The 12,812-nt window shown below is 36.8% G+C and overlaps 1 protein-coding gene and 1 long non-coding RNA gene across 2 annotated transcripts in view; one reads left to right on the top strand and one right to left on the bottom strand.

Moving 5' to 3' along the window:
• LOC122811315 overlaps positions 1–12,812 on the bottom strand; it is a 1,944,054-nt gene that overhangs the window by 1,239,087 nt on the left and 692,155 nt on the right. The window lies entirely within an intron of this gene.
• Positions 1–12,812, top strand: part of TACR1 (tachykinin receptor 1) — a 790,616-nt gene that overhangs the window by 777,761 nt on the left and 43 nt on the right. Inside the window, exon 5 of the mRNA XM_044083080.1 lies at positions 10,623–12,812. This exon is cut by the window's right edge and continues 43 nt beyond it. Within this exon, the coding sequence (XP_043939015.1) occupies positions 10,623–10,917 (295 nt within the window). The 3' untranslated portion in view covers positions 10,918–12,812. The remainder of the gene's footprint in view (positions 1–10,622) is intronic.

The following is a 12,812-nucleotide window of genomic DNA, read 5'->3' as shown; positions in this document are numbered from 1 at the left end:
GAAATCAGTCCTTTCCCACTAAGCATGATCTTTGATTCTGATGGGAAACTCAATGTCTATGGGGATGCCTTTTGATCATACTGAGAAACTCATCCTCAGAAAGTTAAGTTTCTTTCCTGGGTATGGTTTATGTGCTTGTGTGTGTTTGCATTTATATATGGATGTGTGTCCCTCAGACACAGACCTTTTTATGAATGCAGACCATATATCCAGACATGAGAATGTCCCTCAGATCCAGGCCATCTACTAAATGCAGACTGAGAATTCTAGTATGGTAAGTGAATGCCAGTTTCAGAATCATCAATAGTGTTTCATAATTATCATTCAGAAAATGCAAAACATTTTTACACCACAGGAGTACTGTTTGGTTAATTGACTTGCTCAGAGTCAGACAGTTGGCATACGGAGGTAGAAAGAATCAAACTCTGGACCTCAACTGACAGATCGTCATTATCTGTTTTGGTAAATCACTGAGTATTATAGGGAGACAATGTCAGCAATTAACATTTAATTTCTATCATTATTCAGAAAATGAATGTTTACGCAACAACTGTTGCTGTGTTAACCTTTTAAGTGAATTAGAGTTGCCTGGCATGTAAGGATCTGAGCTGTTAAAAACTGCTTCCTGTAGTCAAATTTAAAAGGTTTGAATCCTCCCACCTCCATATAACTCTGATCAAGTTACTAAGGTAGTAATCTGGATGATGCTGATGTTGAAAACTGCATGAAGTGTCTGTGTGAAACTGTTGACAATACTGTGAAAGTTAGAGAGGATAGGAACTTATGGAATGGAGGGTGGATGTTGGAAGCTGCTTTTAAATTTGAAAAAAAAATATGATGAAACACCTCCCAGGTGTTACTTTTGAGGCTGGTAATAGAGGGACATTAAGATTCTTTGTCCGTTTCTTTTGTGGGGCTTTTTTCATTTAATAAATGAATGTGACAATGTACAGTGTAACCACTATGAGGACAAAGGATGTACAGCAAGAAGGTGTGTTCCTGAATGCAGGATGTATAAAAAATAGGAACACTTTTGATGGATTGTCAAGAGCAAATGATAAATAATAGGAAAGGAAAGAAAACATACATGAAAAAGGACAAGAGGCTTGGAGAAAAGGTGAACTAGATGAAGAAAAAATATGGAGGGAAAATAATGACTGTGAGGGAGTGCATATAGGAAAAGAGGTCAGGAGAAGGGATTGATCCTAATAATTTTTTGAAGTTCCAGTTACTGAAAAATCTCATTCTGAGATTCAAGGATAATTTCTACATAGAAAAAATATTAAGTTTGAGAAAGAGTGAAAATGAATGTTTAGAAAACTTTCTCCTAAACCTAATAGGAAGGAAATGCAACAACTGTAGTGGACTTTCAGTAAATGTGAAAAGAATTATTAACACTGTAAGAAGGACAGGAATACTAGAATGGTGTAGTAAATTTGATGTGGATGCTAGTTTGTTTGAGGTCATAACATTCCTGACAAGTGAAGAAAGACTGCAAAAAGAAAAATTGTGGGGTGGAAATATAATATGGAACTTTGGAAGTGAACATTGCTCTGTTCTGGAGTGACTATGTTGTGTAAAAAAACAGAGAAAATACTAGCTATAATGTTGACAAGAATGAGAAAGTTAAGTGTTGTGGAGACACTATTTTCACAGAATTATAGCATTTGCATACATAACTAGCTAAGAAAGCAATAATCTGTTTTATCAAATATTAGATTATGTGGTGGTTAAAATGAAAATTATAATTGCAGGGTCTTTAATTGTGATTTAAGTGGAAAATATAAAAAGGAAGGGAATTGCATAAAAAATGGAGGAAGTAATCAAATGTAATAAATCAGCTGCATAAACAAAAGTCAATGGACTTACAGAAGGGGAACTTGGATCTGAAATTGATTATTTTATATTATTGGAAAGTTTAAGGTTAGCAGATGGTGATACAGCTGGAATGGGTTCTTCAGAATATTTAGCAATAAGGATTGTAGGTGATGGGAAAAAAATGAAATACATTAAAATAGGAAATGGAATAAAAGAAAAAAATGAAACAGTATGGGATGAAACTGGAGAGTGGGATGTACTGCAGTTATGGAAGGATCATATATCTATGAATGACTTCTATAAACACTGGTCTGAATGATGGATTGAATTTAAAAGCATAAAAAGTGCTTTTTATGTCAGGATGATGCAAGAAAGGAAGAGAAAGTGAACTATGGGGAAAAAAGGTAGTAGAAATGAAAGAGAATAATATAATAGAGTATTATGACATGGAAAAAGAAATATATAACATAAAAGAAAAATATAAGGCATTACTGTTTAAGCAGAGATATTATTTACAAGGAAGGAAGGAGAGGGTATATTTATATTTTGGTAAAGCAGTAAAGGAGGATATTACTATAATGAGGGAAATGAAAAATGTTATAGGAGAGGTAAAAAGAGTGCGGGCAAATTATGAGTGTTAAGTACAGCATGTGGAAAATATGTACAAGATTTAGAAAAAGGACAAAAATATATATATATGAGTTAAGGAGGAATCTGGAAAAGAAATTACTATTACTGGATTGGATGAAGTACTTATGAAACTTAACACACTGATTCAGTATCAGGATCAGATGGTATAGAGTATGGAATGTACAACAAATTAATGGATTGGTAAAGGGAGTATTTTGTATGGTTGAAGCTAGGGTTTGCTTTTGAAGAGTTATGTTGTGGAATATCAAAATTTATATGGAAGAAAGATGAGAATGAAATAAAAAGATGGAGACATATCACACTAAATGGTGCAAATTATAAACTTTTTCTGAGAATAATTCAGAGCAGAATGGAAGGCATGATGAGAAATGTTATGGAGGAAAGTATATATGGTATAAAAAGGAAGAGATGTCAAGAATTGTTGGTTATGAGATAAACTGCGGATGATGCAAATAAAAGGGAGGATGTGAAAATTATGGTAGGTGATGTTACCAGGGCATTTGATACAGTCGGACATGATGGCTTCTAGGATGTTACAGAGAAGTAAAACCAAACACCAAACTCCTTTGCAGGAACAGTACCAACTGGTAAAATTGAAGAAGTAAGATATCCAGGTGTCAAACCAAAGTGCAGAAAATTCAATTGTTAATAAACCTCCAGTTTCATCATTCAACACAATTGGCAACTTATTCCACATATACACAAAAAAATATATATATATATATATAAATATACTTTTGTATGTATGTTACTTTTTTATTTTTTTGTAAGTAACAATTGTGTGTTTGGTTTGTTTGCATTTTGTTGCATTATAACTTGGCTCTTCTAATTTTTAACAGGCTACCAAATGCTATAGCTCCATTAAGACCTCAGTTCTTTGAACTCTAATGATGTTTCCTAGTCACCTCCTCTGGGGTTATTATTTGTTCTAGTATCATAAACTCTACTCTTTTTCTCTTTCACACTAAGGAGTGTTTATAGAAAGGCATTTGTTTCTTTCTTTCTGCTATCTGTCTTTCCAATGTAAAACTTTGACAACACTGATAACCAAGATAGACTACTCTCTTTTGGCTTTGCAGTTGAAGTACCAGGGGATTTATGTATGTTTTCCTTGACTTCAAATAGAAATTTCACCTTGCCTTGCATCTATATTTGTTTCTAACAATTCCTTCAAGTTAAGAATGAAAATAGAGTTTATGATACTAGAACAGGTAAATATTAACCCCAGAGGAGGTGACTGGGAAACATCATTAGAGTTCAAGAAACTGCTTTGGCAGGTAAGATTGGCCAAACACCAAAACACCCAGGTCTAATTAGCATTGGTAGCCTGTTAAAAATTTAAAATTAGAAGAGCCAAGCAACAAAAATGCAAAAAAAAAACAATTTATATTAGAAAATGAAACATTTAAGGAGGAACCACAAAAGTTGGGGCCATGGGGCCATGGTCGGTAGTAGGGTGACCGGGTTGACCATGAATGATCATAGATACCATATAGCATAGCAAATAATGAGCATGTCCATAATGAGTATGTCCACCTCTGAAAGAGTGGAATGGAAATATGATGAATACACATCATTTCATTAGGTTCATTATAACAATATTACACATACATATACATACTACGTCTGTATGAAGTGGCTTGTTGTCACAAGTGGTTTTACAAACACAAATACACAAACACACAAACAAAAAAACATAGTATGAAACATAATATATATTTGTATATTTTGTATATATATATATATTTATATATATTATATATGTATATATATTTATATTGTATTGTATGATTGATATTTTGCCAATTGTTGGATTGAGGTTTATACTATCACATGTTACAGAGAAGTATTAGAATTAAGTGAGTGTGTATGTCAGCATATTAAAATAATAGAGTGAGAGTGGTAATAAATGGGTGGCCGAAGTGTGGTATAAGACAAGGATGTCCAGGGAGTGAAATATTGTCTGCACTGGTAATTAATGTGAGTGAAGTAGCATATAAAAAGACAGATGCTAGATATGTGTTGCAAAGGTGGTGGTGATTAGAGTAGTTTTGACATGCACAGGCAATATAGTTATAGCTGCTAAGAACAAAATATAAATGAGGTAAGTGCTGGTTGTCTGTATGAAGATTTAAAGTAAATGGGAATACAGATAAAAGCAGTGGTTTAGATGATATTAAAATAAGGATATGTATTTTTCAACGAAAGAGGTGTCTTTATAAGTCATAAAATCTGGAAAAAATGATAGTGTTATGATATAATTCGAGGGTTTGAAACAAAGAATTGAAAGAAGCATGTATATGTAGAAAACATATAGAATACCATTTACGGAAAAATCCGTATTATGGGAAAAATAGCATATATGTGAAATGTTTATTTGATCCTAGAAAAATATGAAAAGGAAAGTGTGCAACTGGTGTTTTCTTTCATATGGGGTTCAAGACTAAACCTAGTCAAAAGAGGTGTGTTTTATATGAATAAAGAGGGATTAAAGTTACTAAATCCAGATGTGTATTCTGATTCTTTAAACGTGTATACAATATTAAAGTGGGTAAAGGAAGAGAATAAGAAATTAACAGTGAGAATGTTTAAATACAAGTGCAATAAGGTGTGGGAATGATGAGAATTAAAAAAAGAATGTAAACAAAAACTAAAAATTATCAAGAAAAATACTAACTTGGAAAATAAAAATTGATAATACAGAGAAAGCTAGAAGGATGTGATATAATAATGACATAAAATAATATTATGCAAATCCATGGGAAAATTTACTAGAAAAAAATGATTAAAGCCATTAAAGTAAGGAAAAGGTGGTATACCAAGGCAGTAGAGTTTTAGGATTTCCTATGGAGACTGGTAATAAGTAGGTTACCAGGGACGTGGAATATGCCATATAAAAAGAATGTTGAAAGTGTGTGTTCATTTTTTGGGAGAAAAAGACAACAGAGTATGATTTTATGAAAAACAAAACAGTGGTTAAATTCTGGAAAAATTTGGGAGAAGAACTGTTTTAGAATATTAATAAACAATTTAGATATGAATATGATTATGTATGGCTATTATGAGAACAAGGCAAAAAATATGTCAGAAGGGTAGACAATTTATTTTATGCAACATCGTTTATTTGGAATTTTTGTTTAATGGTATATAGATTTGGCAGCTGTACTGCAAACAATTATATTATGGTTGTGGAAGAAGGAGTGGTGGTTAATTATTTATTTATTTTATTTATTTATTCCAGTTTGATGACCGGGGAGGTCCACTGGGCCTGGGGAGCCCGTTTTCAGTGGAGGCCCGGGGAGAAAAGCTCCATAACAGTTACAAAAATACAATAATAAACAACAGAAATTAAGGATTACAAAAGGTAGCATTCAAAAGTAGAAAATAGAAAACATATTTACAATTCAGTACACTGGGCAAAGTGAGCCTACATTCTGTGGAGCCTTGTGGAGAAAATAACATAGTACAAAGTTTAATTACATGAATACATTTGGAGGGAGCTTGGGCAGTCGAGCTCCGTATTTAAAGTTTAAATAGCATGCTTAATAATATAGGAAGTTAGGAATGCAAGCAACAGGAGACATTTGCAGGAGTGAGAAACAAATAACTGTAAAGATTCAGGAGTAGACAGCAGTATAGTATCCAGGCAGGATTTTGTAGAATGGTTACAATAACAAATTGAAGTGAGGCTAGGAAGGTATAGAGGTTAATCAGGGGAGAAAGGAGAGGAGAGCTTGAGAGGAATGGGGGGAAGAGTACAATTGCATTTCCTGTTAAGATAAAGAAAGGAATGAAGTTGAGTTTTGAAGTTTTTAAGGTTGTCACAGGTCCTCAGTGTGGAGGGAAGAGCATTCCATTTTTTAGCTAGGGAATAAGATAGCAGAAGCTGGCCAGCAGGGTGCTTGGGTTTATGGATGGTGATCAAGTTTTGGTGGGTAGATCTAAGGGGTCTGAGTGGGTTGTATAGGTTGCAAATGTTGGAGAGTGCAGGGCACTTAGAAGTTTGGAAGAATAGTTTGTGAGCAGTGGTGATTTGGTGAAGGAGTTAATTATGGACGAACAACGATAAGGATGTTATAAGAAAAAAATGACAGATAATAAAAATAATCAAATTATAATTGGCTACAGGCCCCCAAATTTGACTCAAGATGCCCACTCCACCTATATTGACATTTTCAAATCTATCAAGATTCAAACAAGATTCAAACCTTTACCCTGATCCTGGGTGACTTTAATTACGCAACCATAGATTAGAAAAACTACTCATGCCATAACACAAATGCCCACAGATTCCTCGATTTTATCAATGCAAATGCCTTGGAACAGCTAGTCGATATCCACACAAGAGGTGATAATATCTTGGGCTTGGTATTAACCAACATGAGTAACTACTGCCACACCCCTACAGTATCATCCTTGCTGGTAAGATCCGACCCCCCTCTAGCTAGGGTCAAACACAAATACTTCTCCAAAGCTGATTACAGCCTCCTGAGGGATGGCATAAACAGCTTCTCCTCTCCCTGTGTAGGAACTGGCACCAGTGTCCAAACCTACACCAAAGTACTATATGAGCATTTATATAGATGCATGGAACCAGGAATACCTGACAAAGCAAAATCATCATCCGCAAGGAAGAGTAAACCTGTTTGGTGGACATCTGCAATAAATAAGCTATATAACAATGCGATCCCGGACTCTGCCTTGATGGGACTGCTGCATATCCGCAAGTCAAGCTCCACTCGAGTAACCCGCACACATGGCCTCAACCTGGTCTGAGACATCAATAGGACTTGTTGGCGGGACAAATTTGTGTGCCAGAGATTCTCCCATCTGTGGAACAGACTCTTAATCCACATCAAGCAGAGTACCTCTTTAACCCTTTTTAAGTGCAATCTGGATAACTGGATGGGAAATAGAAAACACATCCCTGGGATTCCACCAGTGTCCCTGCTGAACAGGGGCATCAGATGATGATTTGTCTATACATGGGCTAAACTCTTGGCTAGGCCTATAAGGGCCACAGGGTCAATAACCTAGTATGATAACAAAAGGAAAAAAATTGCTGTCCAGGACCAAGAAGGAGCAGGTGCCCAATTGGAAGCAACCTCTCTTTAGCCTGAACAAGCAAATAAGACCACTAGTGAAATCCGATAAAGCAAACTTTGAGTCCAAATTGGCCATATCTACTAGAGATAATCAGAAGGCCTTCTTCGCATATGTCTGCAGTCTCAAAGGAAGCACCCAAATCTGTTCAAAACTGGTGGTCAAGGACACCACATACACAAATGCTGTAGATATAGCCAATCTACTGGCTGACAGATTCAGCAAAAACTTCTCCCTCTGTCCCATCAGTAAATCAGGACATCCCCAGTACCTGCCCAACACCCCTTATCTGTAGGGAACAAGTCATCACTGCCCTCTCAAAGGCAAAAAATACAGCCTCCATGAGACCTGATAACATCCCATGCTGCATCCTACATGAACTCAGACATGAACTTGCAGCACTATTAGGCATCCTATTCAACCAAAGCTGAGTACCAGCTTTGTCCCAGCCAAGTGGAGGACAGCCACTGTCATCCCTTTACACAAAGGTGGAGCATCCACTGATCCGGGAAATTATAGACTCATTAGCCTAACTAGCCTGATCTTCAAGGCCATGGTATGGATTATCATTGACCTCATTAACAGGGACATTGGCAACTTCCAAACACTTGACCCCACACAATTTGGCTTTGGCAAGGGGAGGTCATGTCTGTTAAATCTGATTGACTTCTTTGAGACAGTCACCAAAGCCATGGACGAGGGGAAGACGGTGCACACAACCTATCTTGACCTGGTCAAAGCCTTTGATGCTATTCCCCACTCGAGCATAATAGATAAACTCTCTCAACTAGGCATCAAGCCATATGTTACCAGATGGGTAGCAAACTGGCTCACTGATAGAACCCATCTAATCAAAATAGGGGAAGCCACCTCAAGCAGTAGACCCATAATGAGCGGCATACCCAAGGGATTGGTCTTGGGGCTTCTGTTATTCAGGATATACTTCCCTGAGGTGCAGGCCAAAACCAGTGTGCTACGGCTGACCAAGTTTGCAGATGACTGCAAGCTGGGCTCAGTCATCAATTCCCCAAGTGATGTGGACGTCTTGCAAGAGGGTCTCACCCAGACAAATGACTGGTGCCAGAAACATGGCCTCATGCTGAATGCCAAAAAATGCATCATCATCCCCTTTGGGGAAAGTGATGTCCCCACATATTATCACATTAATAACAACGTACACAATCAGTAGTGAAGGATTTGGGCACCCAGGTTAATAGCAACCTGACTTTTGACAACCATGTTGCTACCATTGTACGGAAAGCTTTCTACATGGCTCACCTCATAAATAAGGGTATCTTATCCAGGGACAAAAAGGTCATGACATCCCTGTATTCTTCCCTTATAAGGCCAATTATTGAGTAAAACTCCCCCTTTTGGCATGTACCTTACAAAGCACATGCAGCAGCTAGAGAGACCACAGAGGTTCCTCACCAGGAGAATCCAGGGCCTCAAACATCTAGATAGGGTAAAAGCCCAGTCCCTCTACTTAGTTTCATACACACATGCAGCAGCTAGAGAGACCACAGAGGTTCCTCACCAGGAGAATCCAGGGCCTCAAACATCTAGATAGGCTAAAAGCCCAGTCCCTCTACTCAATTTCATACAGACTCCTCAGAGGTGACCTCTGTCTGGCATACAAAGCAATCTCAGATCTGGGACGGCTGCATATCCACAAGTCAAGCTCCACTTGAGTAACCTGTATGCGTGACTTCAACTTGGTCTGTGACATCAATAGGACTTGTTGGTGGGACAGATCTGTGTCCCAGAGACACCCCCATCTGTGGAATAGACTCCCTTTCCACGTCAAGCAGAGCACCTCATTATCCCTTTTTAGGTGCAACCTGGGTAACTGGATGGGAAACAGAAAATATACCCCAAGGATTCCACCTGTGTCCCTGCTGGACAGGGGCTTTGGGTGCTGACTTGTCTGAACATGGGCTAGGCCACTCTTGGCTAGGCTTACAGCCTAATAACCTCCTATGATGATGATATATATATATATATATATATATATATATACACACACACACAAACACATTAATATGTACATTTTGTAAATATGTAAACATGTAAATAATGTTTTTTTTATGTTGAGTTTAATAAAGAACCCCTAGTCTTTTCAATAGGTGCCACAGGATCTTTTATATCCACCTGGGCCACCCCACCAAATCAAGCAGATGAGACCGCATTTTAATGTCTCATACAAAGGAGTGCAGTACCCCCAGTGCTGCACTGTGCTGTCAGCAGTCTATCCACCTGTTGTGGGAACAGAACCCGCAGTCTACTGCATCATAGGAGAGTCTGTTACCTGTTGTCCAACTGACACTGCTAATACCTCTTTATTTATACGTCAGTAATGTATCATAAATAAACGCTGTAATAACCACCTAGTTTACAATTTTATTATAAAGAACCAATATGAAGAAGTAGGCTGAAATCATTACAAACTATTTTACACTGGGAAATGTAACATCTGCTAATAACAAAGATGCTTAGTTCCTTTCAACCTGATGTAGATCTGATGAGAAGACAATGTGTCAAAATGTTTCTTGTATGATTAGTAAACTAATGAAGTATTTGATCATCATTATTGTCAGTATGTTCTTTCTAATCTACATTTGCATTTTAATTTATCCATTTAAGCAATATAAAAAATAAATAAATAAATAAAGTAGTAAGTATGACAGAGATTTTTTTACAAAGGTTTCATTTCAGTAACATCTATAATTTAGACACAAACTTGTTGACAGATAACAGTATTTCAATATAGGATAAAAAGGTGATAAACTAAGTTATACATTGTTAAATTAAGAATACTATAAAACCAATGAGAATGTCTGCAAAAGTACTTTTTTTTTTTTTTTTATTGAAATTATTGCAGGATATAGCTTGTATATGCAACTGCCAGTTTACATTTTTATGAATAGAAGTAACAGCTGGACTTAAACTGTACTGTTTTACAGCCCGTGTAAAAACACCACTTGTGTCAGCTTGAAAAAGTCATTTTGATGACTTAATGTTTAAGTACAAATGATTTTTCTTCTGGCTAGGTTCCGTGTTGGATTTAAACAAGCTTTCCGTTGGTGCCCATTTATCAATGTCGGACAGTATGCAGGATTAGAGCTGAAATCAACACGATATCTACAGACACAAAGCAGCATGTACAAAGCCAGTAGCATGGAGACAACGGTGTCAACAGTGATTAATCATAACGATGATGATTTGGAAGGAAACACCAAGATGAAGCGCCTCTCTCTTGACCTCACTTCAAATGGATCTTCACGGAGTGTCACCAAGACCACTTCAGAAACTTCTAGCTTTTATTCTAGTACTTATATGTCATAAAGACACAATGTCATTGATAAACAATAGCTCTGCAAAATACTATACAGATTTCCCACCTACTGAATCTTGGGGCTGGACAAGATTGTAGTGAAAGAAAGTAATGTAACATAAGTTTGGAAATAATGACAGGGTTATCGGGGGGGCTAGTTTAGACCATTTTATTGTAGAAGCAAAGCAGAGACATTTATTCTTGGGTGCCCTGTCCAAACAAGATAAAAGACAAATGAAATTAAAATTGAACTGCAAAATTAGGGTTTGAACACTTTAATTTTGATACATGGACATTAACAGATAATGAACAGTGCAAATAAATTTCACTAATGAGAAATTTTTAAGGTAAAGCAGATGTGGGGGGGGGGGGGGGGCAGGGTAAGCATTTTCCAAGTGACCTGTTTTTCTACTAATGTGTGGTAAGAGTATCAGTCATAAATGTTTGACTGCATATATAAAATAAACAAACAAAGGCAAATTAAAAAATAGATTTACTTAAACAACAGCTTCATGGTAGGCTGTTTCGACATTCAGAGTTTGTATATTTCATGGACAATCTGAAAAGAATAACTGACAGCTAGGTATGACATAGCTGAGATCAAATGGCATATGACAAAATGAAACTGTCTTACATGAATTTACTAATCAACATTAGAATGTTTCGGGTCAGAATCTTTTTAGTACATTACAGATCACTTGTCTTTTCTATTTACATTCCCTCCTTAGAACGAAATAAAGCAATGGCAGGTGCCTTCGCCCACAAATTCCCTCTTGTGCTTATCTGAGATACTAGATTAATATTAACTGAAAGGATTCTTATCATTTTACAGCAGTTTCACAAATGCTATATTACAATTTCAGATGTTATACTAAATGAGAGACCAAGTTAGGGTCAACTCAGTGAGGCAAAGACAAATGGACAGTGATAAGTCAATAACAGAATTGAAAGAGACAGCACAATCCGATTGTGGTAAATGCTGCATAGTTTTTTCCCTTGATACCAAAGAATAGCTGCATCACACATACGACCTTGTGCTCATTTTAAATATTCTAGATACTTTCAAGGCTGTGACATCACAAAGACAGAAAAAAACGTTTGGTTTCCTAGTAAAACAAAGGTCTGATGTCTGACAAATTGCTTTTCAGTGAACTGAAAAGTCAGCAGTCCCTTGTTAATGATGCTGGGTGGGAGGCTGACATAATGGTTAAGGTGTTTACCTTACAGACACAAGGTGCAGGGTTTGATTTTCACATGGGGTAATTGGCTAGGCTTAAAATGGCCCTCAAGGAAACTTAGCCTAGTACTAATCTATGAACCACTGCATCATGAACTGGAATCATCAAACTGCATCTTTTGAGTCCTTGTGATTGGAATCATACAGCTTTATCAAAGCCAGTTCTACAATTCATGACAAATCACAGGTGACTGTGTGATCTACTGATTTAGAAAAAAATCACTGTATCCATTTTGTGAAGATGCAGCAACTTTGGAAGTAATTTTATTGAAATAGTGTGCTATAGTTAGATGAGATGCTACCCTAACAGGGAAAAAAACAATTAAAATTCCCTGTGGTACATTAGTACAATCCATCTCACTTTGTAGGTCTCCACCAAGATGCCCACGTATTCATAGAAATACTGCACTGGTGTGTACAAGCACCTTAAACAGTGTGCACTGCATGCTGCCACAGACAATCCCAGTTCATGATCATGGCCCATTTTATTCCATGTCAGTATATTACGGTCATCCAGTGAAACTCCAACAGTAGCACTCCTTTGGTGTCCTGTAGGTTTCCCCTGCTGTCGACCAGCCTTAACTCCTTTTATGACATTTAATTTATGGTGTATAGTTGGGGGGGTAACTGAATCCACACTCTGTGTATGAACTGCAGTCATTTCACAGT

Source organism: Protopterus annectens, chromosome 9.part0, assembly GCF_019279795.1.
Source record: "Protopterus annectens isolate FY-2018-M chromosome 9.part0, PAN1.0, whole genome shotgun sequence".
Lineage (NCBI taxonomy): Eukaryota > Metazoa > Chordata > Ceratodontiformes > Protopteridae > Protopterus > Protopterus annectens.
Note: the sequence above shows the minus strand (reverse complement) of the source record. Positions and strands in the feature narration are given on the sequence as shown.